Below are 22,262 nucleotides of genomic sequence, written 5' to 3' on the forward strand. Positions count from 1 at the left end.
TTTGTGTTATGTACACGATTCATGCATGCATAGGGAGGAGGTGAGTATAGCAGACGTGGCTCACGCGTCCACCGTCGGATGGGAAGCGGGGATTGACGTAGCGGCGGTGATCGACTTCGCCCTTCCATCACATCAGTGATTTCGAATTGGCATGGATATTATGATAGGGGTTGAATTTACAAGATTGACCTGACCACCTACTTGGGCTTGCAATGGCTTTAAAACCTACCTCTTCGAGGTAGATGCGCGTTTTTATTTTCTTCTCCTTCATCCCTCGTATCCTTTGGTAATGTTAAGAAGGTCAAACTAATCTAGTGTTAATTAGGTCACCATCTTAAATTATACTTTTTAAGACATGTATGTATATATACATAGTTCATCATTCGAGTATTGTTTTAGGCCAACGAGCTTATTAGGTAGTTGGATAAAATTAAGAGAATATTGGGCTAATCCAATGGTGACTCTCGCTTTTCGTGTGTCTGTTTAAATTTAAATTGATAATTATACAATTATCATACTCTTATAGGTCGATTCAAATTTTTGTTTGCTTTCAATATGAAACTAAATCGTTATATAAAAAATATTATTATTAAGGAGATGATAAAAAGAAACGATGCTTGTTTTCGAAAAGAATAATTTATATTTTTTTAATGAAAAGGATATGTTTATGTTGAAAATAGTTGTATAGGAAAGTTTTTTATAAGAAGAGAAAAAAATTAAGTTAATAAGCCTATTAGGAAGTATAGGAAAATCTTAAAGGATTTGAAATCAAGGAAATGGCGATGTTATCAGGGATAAATGATAACAAAAATAATATTTTCATATTTTAAAAAAAAATGTGTTGCTATATTTTGTGGTCGATGCAATAAAAGATGACATACTATTAATTCTTTTAGTGCAATGTATTAGGATTGTTTTGGCACTAAGAAGAGGGGTGAATTAGTGCTTTCGTAAAACTTTGATATGTTTTAAAATTTTGTTCGATGAAACATTGTATCAGAAATATGCTTGACTTAGATTAAGTGAACTAAGTAATTAACTCAAAAAGTAATAGAAATAAAAAGCAGAATATAAATTATAAGCTGAGTTTATAGTAGTTCAGTTATCGCGACCTACATCTTCTCTCGATTCCTCTTTCATCAAGGCCATCGGCTTTCACTAACGATCTTCTTTCAATGGACATAGACCAACTATCCTCTTACAACTATTTTTTCTTTTTCATAGGTTTATAAGACAATATTTACAAGTCACATATCTCTCTTACAATAAGCTTAAAACTTAAAGAAAAAATGAACACTTAGCACTTTACATAATTTTACAGCTCAGAATCACAAGATTTTTTGTTCTCTTTTTATACTTTAATAAGCAAGAAATAGTAGGTATTTATAGGCCCAAATGACTTCAAAAATATAATAAAAAAAATCTTATCTTAGGGTTTTCGAGGTACTGGCGGTTCCACCGCCTGCACCCTTGACAACTAGCAGTACTACCGCCTATTCTGGTCGATATTACCACTGGCCGGATTGACACTAGGCAATACCACTGCCTAGTCTGACAATACTACCACCTGACTTAGTTTGGGAGACTATGTCTGGGTGGGTACCATCGCTTGACATTGGTGATACTACCGCTTGACATAATCTGGGAGACTATGTCTGGACGGCACCACTGCCTAACCCATTTATGGGTCACTGGATATGCTTCCCAATAGGCCCAACTTAACTCCAAATCAGGCTCAATGGACCCCTAATTAAGTTAGTCTGATTATACCCGAAACTAACTTAATTAGACCTAGACTACTTCGATCTAGACACAAATGATTACAAGCATGAATCCTATATTGTTTGGCATATCATTGGTTCATCTAGCACTTCATCCGATCCTTTGGCGAATCACATTCTCCTTCGGCGTATTGCTCGATCATCGGCATGTTGACTTCCCATAATATCCGATTTCCTTAGCACAATGTCTGATCCTTTTGGCCCAATGCCCGAACTCATTGAACGAAGTCCTTCCGACACGTCGACTGGTCCTCTGGCCCGACGTCTAATCTTTTGACATGTTCTACTCCCGCCCAAAATATAATTCTTCCTACTTCAGTTGATTTATCTTTCCACGATCGAAGTTAATCCTGTGTCACTATTAGATCTTAACTTCATCAATTGATTTTATCATCAAAATCTGATATTCAACATAATATTAGATATATAACTAATATATTATTATTATTTTAAAAAGAATACTGACAAATCTATTGAAAAGATAATCATCATAGTTACCAGTAAAATTAAATAAAACATGAAGAAGTGTGAGAATGTTTAAATTATTGCATTTTTCTCTTTTTTTTAAAGTTGTGTGGCTTCTTAAAAAAAATAATTTTAGCATTGTTAAAAAAAAAACAGAGGGAATGCAATGTTGCATTAGACCTACCTCTGGATCATACTAGACCACAGCACAATTTATATGATTGCATTATATCCATAACCTAAATCAAATTTATATGATCCCACAGTATCTTCAATCTATCTGGTAGAAGTCAAAACACACCTTTGACCTAGTTAAGCTTGGTCAAAACAAATTTGTTATTTGATACAAACAATGCTTCTTTCCATAGTTTGCATATGCTACAATGCCATATAAGACATTTGAATGTTTATATTCATTGCTAAATTAAATGTTAAAAGATACTTAATAAATGTTCATAGACATCCCTCTATGTATAAAAATAATAATAAAAATATTTAGCTACAGATATAATTATTGCCAATGGTAGTTTTGATTTTATCATAATTTGAAGACAAAATGTAGCTTTGCATCATTAAATTTGAGGTAACATCATCGATAATGCATCATGATTAATCAAAAAATTACTGTTGAAGACTCTTTCCACAACCTTATACTAGTATTTTTGTATCGTTGTCTCCTTATAATTGTTGTTAGAAGCAACTCCAGAAGAAAGGTTTCCAAGTTCTCCTCTCCTTGGTTCAAGAATCCCTATCAATACCATTGAAGGCTCATGCACTTTGACCACTCTATATGACAAAAGAAATTAACCAACAAATCTGAGAAAAAACTTAAACACAAAATAATTGTGTTTGAGGGTTTCTAGTCATTATGAGAGCACTAATAATAATAATAATAATAATAATAATAATAATAAAATAATAATGATGATGATGATAATAATAATAATAATCATAATAATGATGATAATAATAATCATAATAATGATGATAATAATAATCATAATAATGATGATGATAATAACAATAGTAATGCATAACCTATCTATTTCATCTCCTCCAAAACCTAGAAGTATAGATCACAACAGTAATAGTAGGAAGGTATTCCAATGAATTAGTGCCACCAGAAATAAGGAGTTGAAAACTCCTTGGATTGGACATTCATGTAACATTTGTCTACCACTAGAAATGTATCTTTCATAAAGATGTGCTCACTTGAAAAAGATTTCTTATTAGCACAGTACATTGATTGCAACTTTCAGTGTGGCTTTATTAGCACAGCTGTAGATAGATTGTGTCTTTGCTAACGATAAAGACATCAATCTTGGAGTCAAGATCTCTAGTTTAAGTAGAGGTTGACCACATTTTGGTTAATTTGAGCCACATTTATAGATTTGACAAAGCTTAAGTAGGATCAATTTTATTGAATAAATTTATGTCATTACATTGATAATCTTTTATTTGTTAGTATGCGAATAATTATATGCATCCTAGTGATACATACAAATTTATCTCCTAAATAAATTTTATCACTATTAGTCTCAAATTTGATTATCAATCCAAATTTAAAAAACAACTTAGACTGGAACTCGGTCCTACAACTTAATATATTATTGGAACCACCGTTAACACAAATTTTAAGAAGAGAAGGAGAATCGATTCTATAAATCATCGAGAATGAGCTAGATCATTATGCCCACATTAAAACTATTACTAAGTTCACTTAAAGACTTATCCGATACCCAAGTCATCTTATTCTCTAAATATAAAATAAGAGATAAGGAGAAAAGAGAAAGAAAAACTAAAGAGATTTTTTTATAGTCGAAAAAATATTTCTTTAGTAAAAAAATATTGAGATATTATTTTTTATCTTGATTTACATTGAAATGATATATCTTAGCATCCATCGTTGTCGTCGTGTGGATATTCATCTGTTAAGTTTTTATATAAAAATAAAAATTTTGTGCCTGATTCTTTCATTAACCATAGGAAAGATCAAAATATTCCCAACCGTTCTTATCTCCTGATTCTTTCATCACATGTACAAGAATGATCTTTGCTCGAAACAACACGGGATTTGATGGATCGTCGAAGATTGTAGAGGGTAAATTTTATTACAATGCGAACTAGGCATTTGATATGATCAAATGTTCTTCCGTGGGGGTGTGTAAAAGTACTTCAAAGTTGGCTACCTTCCAAAGCAACGCTATTGACTGCAGTGGCATGTAAAGCATGATTTGATTCCCTCAAACTCTTACAATAAAGTTGACAGTGCTCGTCACTATGATTCATGGCAGCAACTTAAGCTGGACGATAAGGGTTATCCAACTTCTCCTTCAAATGTGTATGACTTTTTTATGTGGATGAGAATGCTACACTACACAAGTGCAGTGTTCATTTTTTCTTCTTATATATACTGTGGATGATGAAGAGCATTGCACTATATAGAAAATTATTTCTTGACCCCAAAGAGTCCATGGAATCTTTCACATGTTATAGTCTGTGATACAAGGTTTATACCACCAAGTATACGTAGGAGTACATTGATATATTGGATGTTGATCAACAACATAGGATAAGAAGATATCTTTTATATAGTTGGACTCAGTCAAATAGGCCAAGTCAAACTCCATAGATGGAATGAAAACTACTCTTTCTTCTATTTTATATGAAGCTGGCAATGACCTACATGTCTTTTTTCTTAAAGTAAAAAAATATTATTATTTATATATTATATTACAGAATTCTCCATCTTTCCAAAGAAAACATTATTTATAAACTCTGTAATGATTTGTCAGCCAAAATAAATTTATACACTTCACATTTCAGTAGTAAAATTGTTTTGAATTATTTGTGTGATGCTTTTTGAATCTGATTCTATAATAATGTGTCGAATATCATTTAGTAAAGCTTCTTTCAAACCATCTTGAATCGTCACAGTTTCACAAAACAAATACGATCAGTAAAAAAAATTGGTCGGTAAAATCACGTAAAAAAAACCCTAAATTTGGTCCGTAAAGTCAATTAGAATAATAACTTGACCTACATTTCAAATGATAAGGGTTTTGCAGTTGTTTGAGGGGATTAATAACTTGCTTATTAGATTTGGTGTATGTGAATTCATTGAAGGTAAGGAGACTTCCTACAATGAATGGCTACTATTAAAGAGGGATTATGTCTTTTTCTTGAAATTGAACTGATAATTCGAATATTAGACAAATTTTAAATATCATGAGAGGTACTCTGTTCGTGGTAATTTTTTTTTCTTAGGTCAGGAAAACACTTATTGTATATTTATTCATTTGTAAAAAAAATCATAGCATGCGGTAAACCTGAAAGATTGTATATATATTTATTTATTTATTAAAAAATTCAGCCTTAAATTATTAGGAAAAAGATTTTCATGGGTAAATTGTCCTAAATTAATTGATATTTATTTTTTGGGAAAAAAATATATGGTGCGGGTGACGGGACAGGCAACGCGCAGTTGTCTCCCACGACGATGGATCCATGCGGGACCCAGAGAGATGTTCCGCATCGCCGTTGATGTGGGACCCGTGAATGCGCTAAGCCCATTCACCGGTTCTGATTGGGGATCATCGTCGGTGAGCGACGGGGCGATCGCTTATGCTGACTCTTCGCTGACGCGGCGTTGGACTGTGCAAATCGGACGAGTAGTATATTTCTGCCCGCAACTTTCTCATCCCTCGTGGCACTTCGGGCACGCGTGGGGCTTTCGGGGATAAGAACGTCTTCTCGACTCGGGGACCCGCAACATTATCCCGCAGCGCTCCCGTTGGCACTTCGGAGACGGCATTCGTACCTACCACCATCGGTGCTCCTCTTCGACCGGAATCGGTTGCAGATCAAGGCATCGGCCGATGGCAACGGCTATGGCCCTGCGGTTGTTCGGAAGAAGGACTTCGATAGCGGCGAGGGGTTTCTCCAGTTCGTGTGAGACGGAGAAGGCCGCGAAGGACGGGAAACCCATCAATCTCTTCTCGGCAATTAACCAGGCCCTCCACATCGCGCTAGACACTGATCCACGGTCGGTCCTTGATCCTCTCGTCGGCTATTTTCTTTTCCGTTTTCGCTTGATCATAAATCGTGTTGGTTCCTTGTTTTGGTATGTGAAAGAAGCCATTTCTGAGCCAACCTAATGTTTCGGAATTTGTTGTGTTGGATTCTTGAAATGTATTGTTTTTTTATGATGCATTGGATCATTGATGATATTTTGGTTATTTGGGAAGGATTTCATATATTTATATAGTTTCTTAAAAGTTGCGTATATTTGATCTACCGATGCATGTGATTCTTTTTCGAATTTCGTTCTTGAAAATAATGAAACTATTGGTGGTCGCAAAAAGCATGTTCGAACTACAGTTCTTGGATGAATGAATTGATATGGGTTTAAGAAGAACGATACTGGTTATTTCTCATATCGTCTATTTAATCCGATTAAAGTTGCTAAGAAAAAGAGATTAATCCTACTTTGCAATGAATATCGAAACATTCGATATGCTAGTTTTAGATTTGAACCATTAGTTTGGCGTACTGAAGAACAAAACTATGGGGAACACCTGGAAGACCCTGGGGCTGGTATGACTATGACCAAATCAAGTTTGCACTTGGGTTTTTTAATTGACCAAGTCCCTTTATAGTGTGTTACAACACTTCCTGAATGATTTAATATCTTTGTCTGCTGCTGTTAGTATAATTTTCCTCCTTTACACCTTCAAAGTTTGGTGCTACACCAATTGCTATGCTTTTGTTTTTGTTCTGTTATCCAACAAGCCCCAGCTGCTTTATTTGGAGAAAATTTATCACTTATTTCATGCTTGTTTGTATTAAAGAGTGATTCTTCCTTCTGGTTCCAGAAATTTTGCATTTTTTCCTTATCTCAAATAAAATAAATCTTATGAGGATTACTTTCTTCCCCAAAGAAAAAGTTTAGTTCTCTAAATTTGACGTACCTAAATCAGAAAATAGTTGAGGGTGACTGAACTTTATAACCTCTTTGGGTTTGGGTACAATGCCACAATTCCCATAAGTTTCCCTAAGAGAATTGCAAAGTTGCCTTAAATAACCTTAAGTGTAAATATGAATACTATTATCAATGAAAAATTTTCATCGCCATGTGTTGGTGCATATGTGAAAATAACATGTGTTCACTGCAGTTTCTATATAATTAAATCCCATTGTTACATACATAACCAGTAACCTAAAAGCAACTGTCAAGTCACAACTAGTGAGTAAAGCATCTGCAATATGTTTCCATTACCTTTCTAAACTGTTAACCTTGTCCACAAGCAGCACACTTGAGGCATTAGAAGGAATTCCATAGAATTGAAACATGAATGACACTGTATAGCTGTTTATTTTTGTTGAAATAAATGTTGCAACAACAAACTACAGAAGCCTCTACCTTTCATTAAAGATAATATTCTTTTGATGGGAGATCATTTAGGTACTACATGGACCACTCATGATCCACAATTAATTTTTTACCATTGGTATGTTCATATGTTGCAGCTTAGACATGCATCGTATTATGTTTTACCAATATGTATTTGGAGTAATAAAAAATTCACTAGGACTTTGGTTCATTCTAATGCTATTTTTTAGGTGGCGGCGCTGATTCTTGATGTAATTCAGCTGTTTATTTTTATGTATCTAGCAAATGCATATGCATTTTGCTGAGTAATCAAAATTTTCATTGTGTCAGTAACACTATTACCACAGCTTTAGATGAAAGAATGTTTTCTTTGTTTGCTGCTGCCCAACCATGTTATTTCCACTTCTTGATGGTTATTAATCTCAAAAAATAAATTATTTGCAGTGCGTATGTCTTTGGAGAAGATGTCAGATTTGGCGGGGTCTTTCGCTGTACAACAGGACTGGCTGATAGATTTGGTAGAAGTAGAGTTTTCAATACTCCCTTGTGTGAACAGGTACTATCTTGATTTTTTTATCTGTGAAATGTTTACACATAGATGATGGAAATTGGCAGATTTAATACTGAACCCAGAAATTATGATGATTCATTGATTTTACAAAATGAGTGTTCTATGTGTTCTTTGGCTAAATGCTCCTTGTCTCTTTCCAGTGGAATCATGGCTGAAAGATTAGATTTTTTTTTATTGTTGCATAATTCCTCTCATTTTAACCTTGTTTTCACAGGGTATTGTTGGATTTGCAATAGGCCTTGCAGCAATGGTATGATGTCTTGTTTTAATATTTTCACCTATATATACACTTTTGAATTTACTTCTTTTCTGTTAATTAGAAATCAATACAAAGTTTGTTGTTTGTGACGTTGGCCATTTTCTTTTTGTGTGTGTCTGATAAGGGGAATCGAGCTATCGCAGAGATCCAGTTTGCAGATTACATTTATCCTGCTTTTGACCAGGCATGTCCTTTGCACTAAGAATGTATTTGTCTATCTGACTCTGTTTTTCATTTGTAAGATAAAGTTCAGTTTGATAGTTTCTACTTTCTAAGAATGTGGTAAGTTCAAGCAGGTCAACTGTTTATTTGCTTGATCAAAAATGCCTGCTTTAATTTTATCAATAAATAAAAAAAATCTGGAGAATATCATAAACTTAATCATATCCTCTGTACAGAAATGGAAGTTGAAGATTGTTTTTTGCTTGTAATCAAGGGTGTTTATAGCTATCAATGGATATGTTTTATGTTTTTCCTAACCACTTATCCTTCATAGGGCGATTGATATCTAACTTAGATGTTTCATTTAAACAAGATACTCGAGGAAGATGCTAATCTAGAATTGGAATTTGTTATATTGATATTGAAGCATGACTTGCTCAACAAAAGTACGTGGTAAATAATAACATAGAAATAGTCATACCCTAAAATAATTCAACAATTGAAATCATTTTGCAGAATTAAAATTAGCTGTGCCTTTGTTATATATTATTTAATTGGTTCATTATCTACCAGGTATAATTAATATAGCTACAACATATAGTTGTTTACTGTTCCACCACATGCAAATCGCAACATCCATGATTCCCATCACCATAAGCCTGAAGCAGAAAATACTTTGCGCTTCAGCTTATAATCATACTTTGCATTTCTTAGTGTTTGAAGTGGATTGGGCTGAGGGCAAGGCTTTAAATACCAATCAGACATCAATCTGATCAGGACCAGTATTGGATCATATACTTGGTATCGATCTGTATTCATTTCGGTGAGGGCCTGTTATTTCTGACTTGGTTGCCATCCCTTGAGTTACTATGCTATATCACCATCATTGAATATTGCTACTGTTGCCCTATTGTGCTTCACCCTGTACCATACAATCTTATATCATGCATAACCTTAAAAATCCAACTCTGCTAGTCACTGCTGCTCCAATGGCTTACTCCACTAAAACCGAGGACTCAGTTATTATTTGTATTCCTGTTGTTTAGGGAATACCATGACACATATGTATTATTAAGTTTTAAAAGTGGACTCTACATAAATATCTCATTGACCATGTAAAAGCTCTAGGGTACATAGTATTAAGTCAGATTGTTGATTATTGAGTATGATTTTTGACATCCAAAATATTATTAGGCACTACATGCACCGGTCACATCAATGTCTCTCAGGACTTCTGATTCAAAATGAATCTCAGGGACACCACCATGTCATATTTCTTTTCACCTTGCAATTGTTTGCAAATTTTTGACATTTTTATTCCAACTTGTAGATTGTCAATGAGGCTGCAAAATTTAGATATCGAAGCGGGAATGAGTTCAATTGTGGAGGTACCTCTCCTTTTTTTTTTTTTTTTATTGGGTTTTAGTTCTTTCATATTCTCCTACTGTTTTACCCCAGGGTTAACAATAAGAACTCCATATGGAGCTGTTGGACATGGTGGCCATTATCATTCACAGTCACCAGAGTCTTTCTTTTGTCATGTACCTGGTCTAAAGGTTTAGATCCTGATTCCTCTTCATTTCTTTGATTTAAAATAAATTCAATGTTAAATAAATATGTTGTCTAAAGATATAGTGACTAGCTAACTTGTGTGCTAGTCATCTTTCCCATTTCAGAACTTAAGTTCCTCGCCAAGGTTAGAAAATACCACATCTCAATTACAAAATATATGATCTCAAGTAAATTTCTTTTAGGTGGTGATTCCTCGAAGCCCACAGCAAGCGAAGGGATTGTTGTTATCCTGCATACGCGATCCAAATCCAAGTATATTTTTTGAACCAAAAGTATGAATATCTTTTACATGAATTTTGCTTTCTCTAAATGTCTAGAGATCTTTACTCTGTCATCCCAAAAATGGTTGATTTAGGATATTGTCGCATCTGCTACTTGTTTAGTGGTTGTACAGGTTGGCTGTTGAAGAGGTTCCTGAACATGACTACATGTTGCCTTTATCGGAGGCTGAGGTAAAGCATGCCCTCTCACTAAAGATCATTGCAAAGGAACCTTAAGTTGTCAATGCCTACCACCAGGTGATTCGTCAAGGGAGTGACATCACACTTGTTGGATGGGGAGCTCAGCTTTCTGTATTAGAACAAGCATGTGTTGAAGCTGCAAAGGTCCATTGTTCATCAATGGCTTTCTAATTTTGTGCTTCCAGTAATCTGAGTTTGTGTTCTGGTAGTGAGTACTTATCTAAGATTCATAAGCTCAGTAATCGTAAAAAACACTCTCATTATTAAGCTTCTTAACAAGAAAGTACTTGAACCAAAGATCATATGTGCACTTCTATGACCACATTATGTTCTAAAAGAACTTTTGATAAGATAGTATAAATTATATAAAAGTCTTAAATTTGAGCTGAGATTATATACATTTAAAGACCACTATATCAGTAGTATCTCAACATGGCTTAGAAGCATCTTGATTCCACTGACATAGCATATGTACAGGAGGGAATTTCTTGCGAGCTGATCGATCTGAGAACATTAATTCCCTGGGACAAGGAAACTGTAGAAGCCTCTGTTAGAAAGACTGGGAAGCTTCTTGTAAGATATGCTCTCTATTGAATGTACATGGTTAATTTATCATCTCATGGCATTGACAATTATAACTCTGTTCTCATCTCACAGATTAGTCATGAAGCTCCAGTGACTGGAGGATTTGGTGCAGAGATATCTGCTTCCATTGCTGAGAGCTGCTTCTTGAGGGTACAGGATTGTTTAAAAGTTCCATTACTTGTCAAATGCTTGCTGCTTAACTCAAGAGTGCACATATCTTGCCTCTACTTTTGCAGATTGGTAACCTCACATAATCGGGTCAGTTAGATTAAACATCAGTGGAAAATAAAACATAATAGCCTGTGACACAAACTTATATGACAAAAAGCCAGGAGAAAATAGAAGGCTATTATCTTTTTGTCTTGACCCATCATAGAGGATAACTCAGAGATGGGTATGGACAAGTAAATAGTCTAGAATCAATGCATTACTGAATAACTGTTCCAGACATCTACTGCAAGTTTAGAAGATTAAGTCGGGCAATTTTGTGGGCTGGGACTTTATAAGGCATATGGATTTCCCTTTTGTACAAGTCTTGCATAAGGATCAGGAAACACAGACACATGAATTTGTGAATCTCAGTAAGAGCTTGCTAAATGAAATTGGCAGAATTTTGATTAGAGACGAAGCTCTTGATGTGAACTAATGGCCATTGGGATCATTACGCCATTAACGATATGTTAGGTCAGATTCATTATGGTTGCTTAGTTAAACTATCTAGTAGGTAAGATAAACCAGATGGATCTAGCAATAATTTATTGTCTTGTTCTGTCTTCGGTTCTCTTGAAGTTTTCTCACCATGACTTGAATGTGTTTTGCAGTTGGAAGCTCCTGTAGCAAGAATTTGTGGCCTTGATACACCTTTCCCCCTTGTTTATGAACAATTTTACATGCCTACAAAGAACAAGGTGAGTATATAATCTGAAGCAACACATCGATCCATGCATATATTTGTATGTCAATTCAATTCTTCATATTTTGTTTTCCAGATCCTGGATGCAATCAAGGCAACAGTAAATTACTAAACCATGAAGCAGATGGAACCATTTCATTAAAGCAATAATATGATTGTGGATCCTGTGGAGGTGATCCTGATATGATCCACAAACTGTGTATGTATTGTATGATTTGTTCTTTATAGGGAAGATTTTTATTGGCATCTGCTTCCACATACTTTAATAAATCCCAACAGTGGTGTTCAAATCAAAAAGCAAACTGATTTAAAACTGGTTTGATCTGAATTGATTCATTAATAATTCAGTTTTGAAGACTATAAATGATTTTAGTTCGGTTAATTGGTTCAAATCGAACCAAACTAAATCGAATCTGTTTTAATTTAAAAATATCAATCGGTTGAATTTAATATTTTTAATTTTTATTCGGTTCAAATTGATTAATCAAACCAGTCTAAAGATTTAATTTTATAAATGATATGAGTTTAATTTTATAAATCTTATTATGTCATTCAATTGGATTAAGATTTTATTTTTGTTTAATTGAATTGAATTGGTGTATTTAAAATATATATATATATAATTATTAAAAATCATAAATTAATTAATTGGTTAAATGAATTGGATTTATCGATTTTGAATTGATTCAATTAGGTAAATTTGAATCGATTCCTTTCGATTATCTTATTTTAATCAAATTAAATTAACGATATTCAAATCGGTTCGCTTCGAACCGGTTTGAATACCTAATTCTCATAAGTCTCTCGTATGTCATGGATATGTTGAATCATTGAAAGTACAAAAATTATGTGGATCCGAAGCTCATCCAATCATACTATGCACTGCATTGCCATCATGATGATGGGCATCAATATCCATGTCGTCGCTTATGCCATGTCCCTGGCCGTCACTTGCTTTCAAAGACGGTAAGAATGAAGCCCGCTTTCCTGTTTAATCTTTCCCTTGGTTGGTGAGAGTCGATCGTCAAATCTCTCATCGTGTCTTCCCTCCTCCTCTGTTTTCCATCCTGTGAGAAATCGGGCAACACCGTCACCTCTTTGTCTACGCGATCATCAGATCTCTCATTGTTTCTTCCCCCTCCTCTGTTTTCCCTCTTGTGAGAAACCAGGCAACACCTTCGCCTCTTTGTCTGCTAATTTTCTCTTTTTTCTTTTGGATTCATTATCGGTCTTGATTCTTGGATGCTAATTTCTTGGATTGTTTATCTTCTTTGGATACCTCTATGCTTTTGGACTTCTTCGTTCTTGGTGTCTCTTTCCATCGTTTTTTATTCTATTTTCCTTATTTCTTGGATCCTCGGTTTCCTTCTTGGCGTTTGTCCCCTCGATCTTATTTTTCTCCGATGCTAATTTCTTTGGTTGTTTCTTTGCTTATTGGTTGATTCGTTCTTGGGGATTCTTTGCCCGATTTTGATTTTAATATGCTACTTTCCTAGATCCTTAAGTTCCTTCTCTTTTGGGGTCCTTTTTTCCTATTCTCTTATCTTATGTTTTGAGACAATTCTTTACTCTTTTGGTTGGTTTGATCTTGATGTTGTTCCTCTATTCGACTATATGTTAAGGTTAGTTTCTCGGATCCACTTCTTTAATCGTCTCGGTGCTTTCGAATCCTTTATTCTCGATCTTATTTCTTTCACATTAGTAAGTTGCATGATAGTAACGGTGCCTTGATCTTCTCCCTAAATCCTTTCTTACTACCAATTTAGTAATTTATTCGTATTTTTATGTGATTCTAAGCTACATTATTGATTGATTCGTTCTTGCTTTTCCTTTTTACTCGATCTTCAATCGTAATGAATCTTTCTTGGATCCTTTTCTTCAGTTATGTCCCTACTTTCGGATTCATCTTTTCCCCCACATTGTTCTCTGTCCTTTTTGCTGGTTCGTTCTTGATGTTCCTCTACTCGACATTTACATATAGATTAGTCTCTTGGTTCCTTTTCCTTAGTCGCTTTGCAGTTCTTAGATCCTTTCTTCTTGATATTTTATGTTTGATTTTTGTTCCTCTACGTCTCACTTGATCTCAGTGAAGTAGATGACATCTCGATCTTCTCTCTGAATTCTTTCCTCTTATTAATTTAGTGGTTTCTTGAAATTTCATGTGGATTTTTAAGCCACACTTTACGCGGGTCCTTTCATTCGTGAGGAAGGTTTCTTGTTCTTTTCCTGAAATTTTATTTCTCAATCAAGACTTTATTCCTTCTTGGGAGGTTTTTTTTTTTCCTTTCTACTACCAAATGAATAATCCATCATCATCTATTAATCAAGATTCTCGAACAGTAGTACAAATCACAAAGAAAGCTAGTAGCTTATTGCAGTATGGTTCGTTTATTAGATTGCGAATTGTCTGCACATCACGTTTTAGATCCGATGATAAAATGTCACTGCAGTTAATGGGTTTACTACTTGTGCCGTGATATGCAAACACACAAATGGTATAAAACAAGTCTTGTTAAAAAATTGAAATTGAAATCTATTAGATTTGGAAATGATCAAATCTTGTGGTAGGTTCGGCTAAATTTAATTTGTGTCAATTGAAATATCCTTAGATTAAGGTTCATTTTAACTCATATGATTTTGGGCATATACCTTTTAAGTCTGTATTCATATCTAAAATAACCTGTATATTTTTAAAAACATAGCATGTAAGTTTCTTTCATCAAATTTGAGTTAAACATATGTTAGAGTTGACTTAGGTGATATATTGATTTATAATAAATTATTAATATAATAATACATATAATTTATGATTAAGGTCCATTTTAGCTCATGTGATTTTGACCATAAACTTATATTTTAAAAAATATAGCATATAAGCTTCTCGTATTAATTTCTTATCAATTTTGAGTTAACATATATACGTAGCATGCTAACTCAAAATAAACCATTAATGGCAAGAGGGGGCATCATTATGTTGTGGAAGAAATTATCAGACACTAACATCTGTTAACTTAGATTTAACTGAAAGAACATATATGTTATATTTTTTTAAAATATAAATATTATTTTAAACATGAGTAAACCATAAGGATTTAAGAGGTCTAAAATCATATGAACTAAAATTAATCTTAATCCTAAATTATATGTGTCATCATATTAATAATTTATTATAAATCTAAATAAACTCTATTATCTATTAACTTAGACTTGATAGGACGAGGTTATATGATGTGTTTTTTAAAATATAAGGATTATTTTAGACATAAGTAAATCATAAAGGCTTAAGAGGTCCATGATCAAAATTACATTGGTTAAAATGGATCTTAACCCAATATCCTTTAATTGTATAAAAGGATAGCATAATTTTTTTATTGAAATAAGCTAGCACAATCTCACAGACTAATAAAGAGTGATGACAACATAATGAAGTCGAAGCCAATCTCAAATGAATCCATCATTGACCTGAACCACTTGCCCATTGACCCACTCGGCAACGTCGGTGTATAGGAACCCCACCAATGCAGCCATGTCCTCTGGCTGGGCTTGCCTCCACTATCCACTTCATGGCCTCCTGCTCTTCCCCGCGAAGAAGAGCTCCGTGGTCGTCGGTCCCAACGCCACATAATTGGCTGTCATCCCCATCTTTCGCAGCTCCTGCGTTAGTACTTTCGTCATTACCTCCACCATCACCTTCGACGTCAGATATGCTACATATTTGCTAGTGATATGTTTTCTGTAAATCAACCTCACGTGAGTGTTGATATGTATGACATGACTATCACTCTTTTTATTTATTATTATTATAATTTTCTTATATTATATTATATATATATATATATATATATAATTTTTAAAACTTTTGCTTATATTGTTTTGATACGTAATACTTTATATGGTCTGAAATTTATATCATTTTCATGGTTATGTTTATTATATTACTGTTTAGGACGGCTTTCATAAGAATTTATCATATTCTTGCAACCTTACTCTTCTTCTTGGAAGATGCTATGAGCATTACAAGGGCAACGTAGGGACTTTGCAGGGCGAAGGCAATCGCGGGTCGTGCGGGACCAAGGTGAAATGATTATTTATGAAAAAAATATATCGTGTGATAAAATTTTAAAATAAAAGTTTTTCTAAAAAATTATTCTATATATATATATATATATATATATATATATATATATATATATAAAGGTTATCTTAAAACTTTGACTTATATTTTTTTGATACATTATACTTTATATAGTTTGAAATTTATATCGTTTGTGTTTATTATACTGTTGTTTAGTGTGAATTCGACAAGAATTTATCATATTCTAGCAACATTCATACTCTTCTTGTTAGATGCCACTGGCCGCTGATGATCAAATCTTCAAACTTTGGCATTCCAAGGGACGTCAAACGTGAACACACGATCAGTTCGCAACCAGTGAAAACCACATGTAGCTGAAGTGGGAAGAGCAGCGGAAACTGTAGAAGCGGATTTGATCACCAAAACAACATGTAGAAACACATGTTGGAGCACGCAAACTATGTGACTTCTTTATTCGAACTGCAGAAGCACTTGTCCGTGCCCCAATTTATCCTTCTCGCACTCATCGTCGATCACCGAAACAGGATTCCCTACCCACAAGCTCAACAACTCACTCAAAACCCGGCATATTTGAAGACAAGCTGCCGCCGCTTCTCTTCTTCTTCCCGCCGGCGCTCCGGACCGGGCATGAACACGCTCTCCGGCTGCGCATTGAGCACCTCTTCCACTTCCTCCGCCGGGACGCCGAAGGCCATCGCCTTCGCCGCCCTGTCGAGTCTGTTCAGCACGTTGTTCCTCCCCGCGAGGTAGTACCTCCGGTTGTTCTCCGACCGTGTCCCGAAGCAGAGGACCTGAAGGTTTTCGTTAGCAGCGGCCACGACTGCCGCCGGGTGCCCTGCGGGGATCACGAACACCGACCCACGGGAGACTCGCGATCTCACGGTCCGATAGCGGACGCGCTGCTCTCCTTGGGATCCCGTCTCTTCCTGGGTTCTGCGTCGCTCGGCGGAGCGGTGGGGACAAGCCATCTCGATGTAGCCTCTTCCTTCCACCACCATGGCCAACTTGGTCGACCGGGTGTCGTAGTTTGGAGCCATCATTGATCTCTACACATAACAACCGCAGAGGCTGAATGATGGGAACGACTCTTACAGTGGTGCATATAACAGTGCAAAAAAAGAGAGGAGTGAGATCACCTCGCTGATGTTAGCAATGGATACGTCCACATTCAGATCCTGGAGCATCTCGCACTCGTTACCTGTGGCCTCGTGTAGTAGACCGTGCTCATTCGAATGAGAAGGGCTGTTCTCCAGCAGATTGTATGGCTCATTTGAGAGTCCACTCTCAGTATTGGATTCACTCAATGCTCTGATCTGATCCTCGGTTATCTTTATGATTCCCCCCTTCCTCTGGCTCCTAAACACCCTCTCTAGTTTATCCCACGGAGTCTACAGATCAAACACAGTACGGTTAAAGTCCTAAAGAGGGAAGAGTCGATGAGAAAATGGGGATGGAAGCAGATCGGAACCGACATTGAAGGCAGCTTCCAGTACTTCGTTGCTAAAACTGGTGTAGAAGGTCTGTGGATTCCTCCCGGCTGCACCATGGTACTCCTACGTCAAAGAAACCATGAGTCCTTCACATTGCACCGAGGACCTAATCCAAAGGAGCGCACTGAATCCAATCTACCTCAATGTGCCCCGGAGTCGAGATGGGGTGGAGGAGCATGGCGACTCGGAGCCTCTCATTACTGGCTTTGTTGATGGCATACACGATCACCCCCGCCGGAACCCTCATGATGTCTCCTCTCTTGATATCGTGTGACTCTCGCCTCTCCTCGTGCAGCAGTGTTATCGTCCCACGCCCTGCACGTGACGGCCATGACATTACGTACGTAGAGACCATTGGGCTTAGATCAAAGCTTGCATGCATCGACTGGTATACCTTGCATTACGTAAACCACCTGTTCGGCGTCCCAATGGCAGGGCATGATAAAAGTATGTGGCTCCGCCTCCAACACCGCCAGGCGGTAGTTGTCGACGCCCAGCAACTGGTCGGATGTCCGAGCAAACCTCTCCAGCACCTCCAAACTGCCGTGCTCCGTTCTGCTCCACTGCTGGTAGCTCCGCCGGCCGAAGTAGTAAGGGTTGTGCTCTCTTCCAGATTCTTGCTCGCCGGAATGGTCTAAGCACCGGTGCACGCATAGCTTTCTCTGCTGCTGCTCCGGAATGCCTCTGCACTCCATGGCGCAACGCTTTTTCTCCGGATCAGATCTGGAGGATGAAGCCAAGAGGCAGCTGGAGGAGAGGAGCAGGAGGAGAAGTGGGAAGAGGAAGGCTTCGACTCTTCTGGTGGCCATTTCGCTTTGGCTTCTGGTCTTTGCGGGAGATGTGTGATGCAATGTGAATGGCTAAGCGGATATTTATAGAGTTGAGAGAGAGAGAGAGAGAGAGAGAGAGAGAGAGAAGCGGGTTCGCCTCAGGACGCTCGGCCGCGTGCTATGTGCATGGCTCGGCGTGGAAGGAAGGGAGCTCACGTGGAGCGTATGATTTAGTCGTCGGCCACCGAGTCGTAGGCCACCTGGTTCTATCGATGCCAAGGACCCTCGAAACTAAATCCTACAATAATTAAGAAATATATTAACACGAAAGCATACATGCTTCTTGGTCTTTTGTTGATCTTTCATCTTTCTTGGGCCTTCTTACCTCCTGGCATCAATGAGACTTCAAGTACTTCTTCCTTGTCCATAGTCTGATCACAGTTCACACAGAATGTTGTGATTTGACAGTTACACCTACTCTCTTTTGTCTTCTTCTTTGTCTAACTCTATAGGAAAACAATGGGAGTTAAATAACCAGACTTGAGTTGATAACATTTTAGACCATGACCAAACTTGCAGGTCATGAACATAGACATGGCCTTGCCTTGGCTCTCCATTCTCCACTGATAGCCTCAATCTCATCATCATGTCAAACTGATGCTAAAGACTGACATTTGACAATACAAAATAATAGCAGTCACCTGCAATTATTAGCAGCTTGATAGCAAATTCTGAGGGGGTGGCATCAAAGATGTGGCATTCATGAACTTGGCATAAATAAATCTGCAGATGAGGCTGTCAACAGAGCCTTAAAGCCAAAGCTACCCAATCTTGTCCAACCCTCTCTGTTAGATGTATCTGAGGAGAGGCCACAACCAGTCCACAAGAGTTTCCACTCGTTTCAATGGGAGGAGATCAGACATGGTTATCTCTTTTGGATCCATTCAATTCATGCAGCACCTCAGACTGACAGACACTGGTGGATGCATCAGAGTAAGCGTCATCCTTTGCTTGTGGACCTCAAACTGCTCTTGGGGAGGAAAGTTCCAAGCGAAGCAGTGTAGGAGAGTCTCCCATGAATGGGAAAGCATGGATGAGGATGACAGTAAATGCCTTCACCAGAAGAAATTGTAGGCCAGCTGTGACCTATGACTACAATAAGTGATCTTATTTCTTGATTCACTGATTTTTAATCATCACATATTCAAATGCTAAACAAAATGACAGCTTTCTTTCAAGGCTAAAATATGATGCACTTGATGATGCCTTTACTCTGCTGGACCATAACCACCATCACACCAAAAACATGGAGAAACACAGTAGCATTCCTCAATAGACTCCATCTTTTTCTGATTGACTGAAACAATAGCTGCCTTATCACCTAACACTTCTCCTTCCTCTCCAGAAGCATGGATGAGTTATTACTCTTAACATGTCCAAGCTCAACAGACTATAAGCTAAGGAATGTTCTCCTTGATATATTTCCACTGCAGAGGACTAGAACATGAAATGAGCATCATTGTCATTGTTGGACTCCCAAACTCAGCAGAATCAGATATTTAAATTAGTATAGCAGCAGTATACATTTGTATATCCTATATCAATCAGCACACAGCCTCCAATTAAGAGCATCGGAATGGCTTGTTACACGTTGAGAGGCATTCCAAGTTTCACCAGCTGAAGGCTCTCAAAGAGCCTCCAACACAGAAATGTCAAGTAGATAGCCAACAGTCCAATGCCCAGCACCCTGTCTGGCTTCATCTTCCTCCTTGGCAGCATGAGAAGAGCCCACAGCAGACCTCCTATCAGGAACCCTAGTGTCTCAAAGATAGCTCTATCCTGAGGGACTACAAAGGGAGAGGGGTGTGAAGCCCCAGAAGCTAGCACAAGGGACACACCCAGGCCTACCAATGTGTTGAAGATTGGACCTGCATAGCACCCAGAGATGGCAATCTGAACTCCATCCCCTCGACCACTGACTGCCAATGCAACGTTGGCAATCAGGTCCCCCAGGGAGTTGCCCCATGCCAAGACAGTGAATCCCAGAACCAGAGGGCTGATCCCAGCTATGTCACCAATGGCCACCAGCAGTGCCACTAGCTCCCCTGCTATCATGTAAGACCAGATCACACTCATCAGGAACCCACCTGCAAGCCAAGGCAGCAGGCATGTCTTTGGAGGTGCAGACTTCTCAGTGGTCTCAATTGCAATGATCCCCAGCACCATCCCCGCCACGCTACCAAGAACATAGGTTGTAATCCTCTCTTCTGAGCCTACTTCTCCTCTTTGGGAGATCCAAAGAGTTGCCAAGAAGAGTGGGGATAGGCTCACTGAAGCAACTGCAAATGGCTTTGACCATCTCTCCTCGGACACATCTGGTATTGTGAGTCTTCTTGGCAGATTTAGTGGCATCTCTAGCAGATACAGAAACCAGCTCAGGTACTGTGAGACCGGGGACTTCGCATTTGGTCGAACACCTTCTTCGACATCTTTCGCTACGGTGTCTTCTTCTTCTTCCACCATAAGGCCATCAAGAATCGGCACCACCAGTTCGCTCTGCTTCTCCTTGCAGTAATGCCCTGCCCACACTAGAACAACATACGCAATGTAGAGGGACGCGAAGGCCATGGAGCCCCAAACACCGATCTTGCCAACGATCAATATGGTGAGCAGGGAGCTCAGCACCAGGAGGAAGAAGCAGAGGTCACGTATGAAGCTGGACCGGTCGATGGCGACGGACCGAGAGCCCACGGCGATGCTGATGATCCCCGCCACCACGCTCGAAACGAAGAATGCGCCGCCGAGCACGCTGCTGAGGCCGACGTCGCCGACGCCAGAGCCCGCGAAGGACACGATGCTCGAGAAGACGTCCGGCGCGCCGTTGCCGAGGGACAACAGCGTGACGCCGGCAATGGTAGGAGGCAGCCTCAGCACCCCCGACAGGCCCCCTAAGGACGAGCAGAAGTAATGGGAAGCGGTGTTCCCCAGCAAGTAGAAGAGCAGCAACAGCCACAGGAGGAGAAGAGCGTAACCCAGAGGAGGGCAGCCGCCGGAAGCGCAGTAAAAGATTCGGAGGTAATCTATGAAGCCTTGGGGCACACAGGCCTGCTCATGTGTCTTGAGGTAGGAGCAAATGGCTTCATGGTCGTTGATCCTGCGCAGGCCTTCGCAACCATCTTGTTTGATGGGTTGGCGAAGGCTTCGAGGGGAGGAACCGAGATGAGCTGCGAGAACAAGGAGTGTCAGAAGCAGCAGGAAGGAACAGTTGAGGTAGAGACCATTGAAGGCCATGGCTCGAATTCTACATGGCACCAACATTGGCTGGTATGCAACTACGAGAGAGAGGGAGCGAGATAGAGAGAGAGAGAGAGAGAGGTGACCCGTGGATGCTAAGATGGATGAAGGAGCGGAGGTGGGAAAGGGCTCCATGGTCAAAGAAGACCTGTTTCTGTGAAGAGAGTTCCAAGTTTGAGGAATGATTCGAGGACTCCAATTGCGAAAACCCCAAAGAGATACCCTAAACAGGACAAGTTGCGAGAGTAATCAATGGTTGGGATCATGTGGGTTCATTTGATGGCGTAAGAAGCGTATATCGTTTAGGAAGTTTCCTTGGAGGAGTCCAAGTCAATCTGCAAGATTTATTTAAGAGCAAAAGTACCGAGGCAGGAAGGCATGAACTACTACTACTATTTAATTTAATTGATTTGGGGGATTTTGCGGCCAACCACCGGAAGCTGCCACGTAA

The 22,262-nt window shown here is 38.2% G+C and overlaps 3 protein-coding genes across 4 annotated transcripts; 1 reads left to right on the forward strand and 2 right to left on the reverse strand.

Moving 5' to 3' along the window:
- The first annotated feature begins 5,976 nt into the window (after nt 1-5,976).
- Nucleotides 5,977-12,407, forward strand: LOC135644588 (2-oxoisovalerate dehydrogenase subunit beta 1, mitochondrial-like). 2 transcript variants are annotated; one of them, XM_065162294.1, is made up of 13 exons: nt 5,977-6,291; nt 8,083-8,194; nt 8,424-8,459; nt 8,593-8,652; nt 9,961-10,018; nt 10,089-10,186; nt 10,385-10,474; nt 10,586-10,654; nt 10,721-10,807; nt 11,141-11,236; nt 11,321-11,398; nt 12,070-12,156; nt 12,238-12,407. In XM_065162294.1, the coding sequence occupies exons 1-13, from the start codon at nt 6,125-6,127 to the stop codon at nt 12,271-12,273; spliced, it is 1,074 nt and encodes a 357-aa protein (XP_065018366.1). In that variant the 5' UTR covers nt 5,977-6,124; the 3' UTR covers nt 12,274-12,407. The 2 variants fall into 2 exon arrangements, with proteins under 2 accessions (XP_065018366.1, XP_065018368.1); XM_065162296.1 differs by lacking the exons at nt 9,961-10,018; nt 10,089-10,186 and having other exon boundaries at nt 6,005-6,291.
- A 4,228-nt stretch (nt 12,408-16,635) lies between these two features.
- On the reverse strand, nt 16,636-18,611 carry LOC135645955 (vicilin Cor a 11.0101-like). The gene is made up of 5 exons (XM_065164921.1): nt 18,142-18,611; nt 17,887-18,062; nt 17,730-17,810; nt 17,394-17,645; nt 16,636-17,303 (listed from the first exon to the last, which is right to left on the reverse strand). Exons 1-5 carry the CDS (start codon nt 18,554-18,556, stop codon nt 16,812-16,814), a joined length of 1,416 nt encoding a protein of 471 aa, XP_065020993.1. The 5' UTR covers nt 18,557-18,611; the 3' UTR covers nt 16,636-16,811.
- Nucleotides 18,612-20,059: 1,448 nt separating this feature from the next.
- On the reverse strand, nt 20,060-21,925 carry LOC135645954 (cation/calcium exchanger 1-like). Its single transcript, XM_065164920.1, has one exon. The coding sequence runs from the start codon at nt 21,833-21,835 to the stop codon at nt 20,162-20,164; it is 1,674 nt and encodes a 557-aa protein (XP_065020992.1). The 5' UTR covers nt 21,836-21,925; the 3' UTR covers nt 20,060-20,161.
- Nucleotides 21,926-22,262: the final 337 nt, after the last annotated feature.

Source organism: Musa acuminata, chromosome BXJ3-8 (genome assembly GCF_036884655.1).
Source record: "Musa acuminata AAA Group cultivar baxijiao chromosome BXJ3-8, Cavendish_Baxijiao_AAA, whole genome shotgun sequence".
In the NCBI taxonomy this organism is placed as follows: domain Eukaryota; kingdom Viridiplantae; phylum Streptophyta; class Magnoliopsida; order Zingiberales; family Musaceae; genus Musa; species Musa acuminata.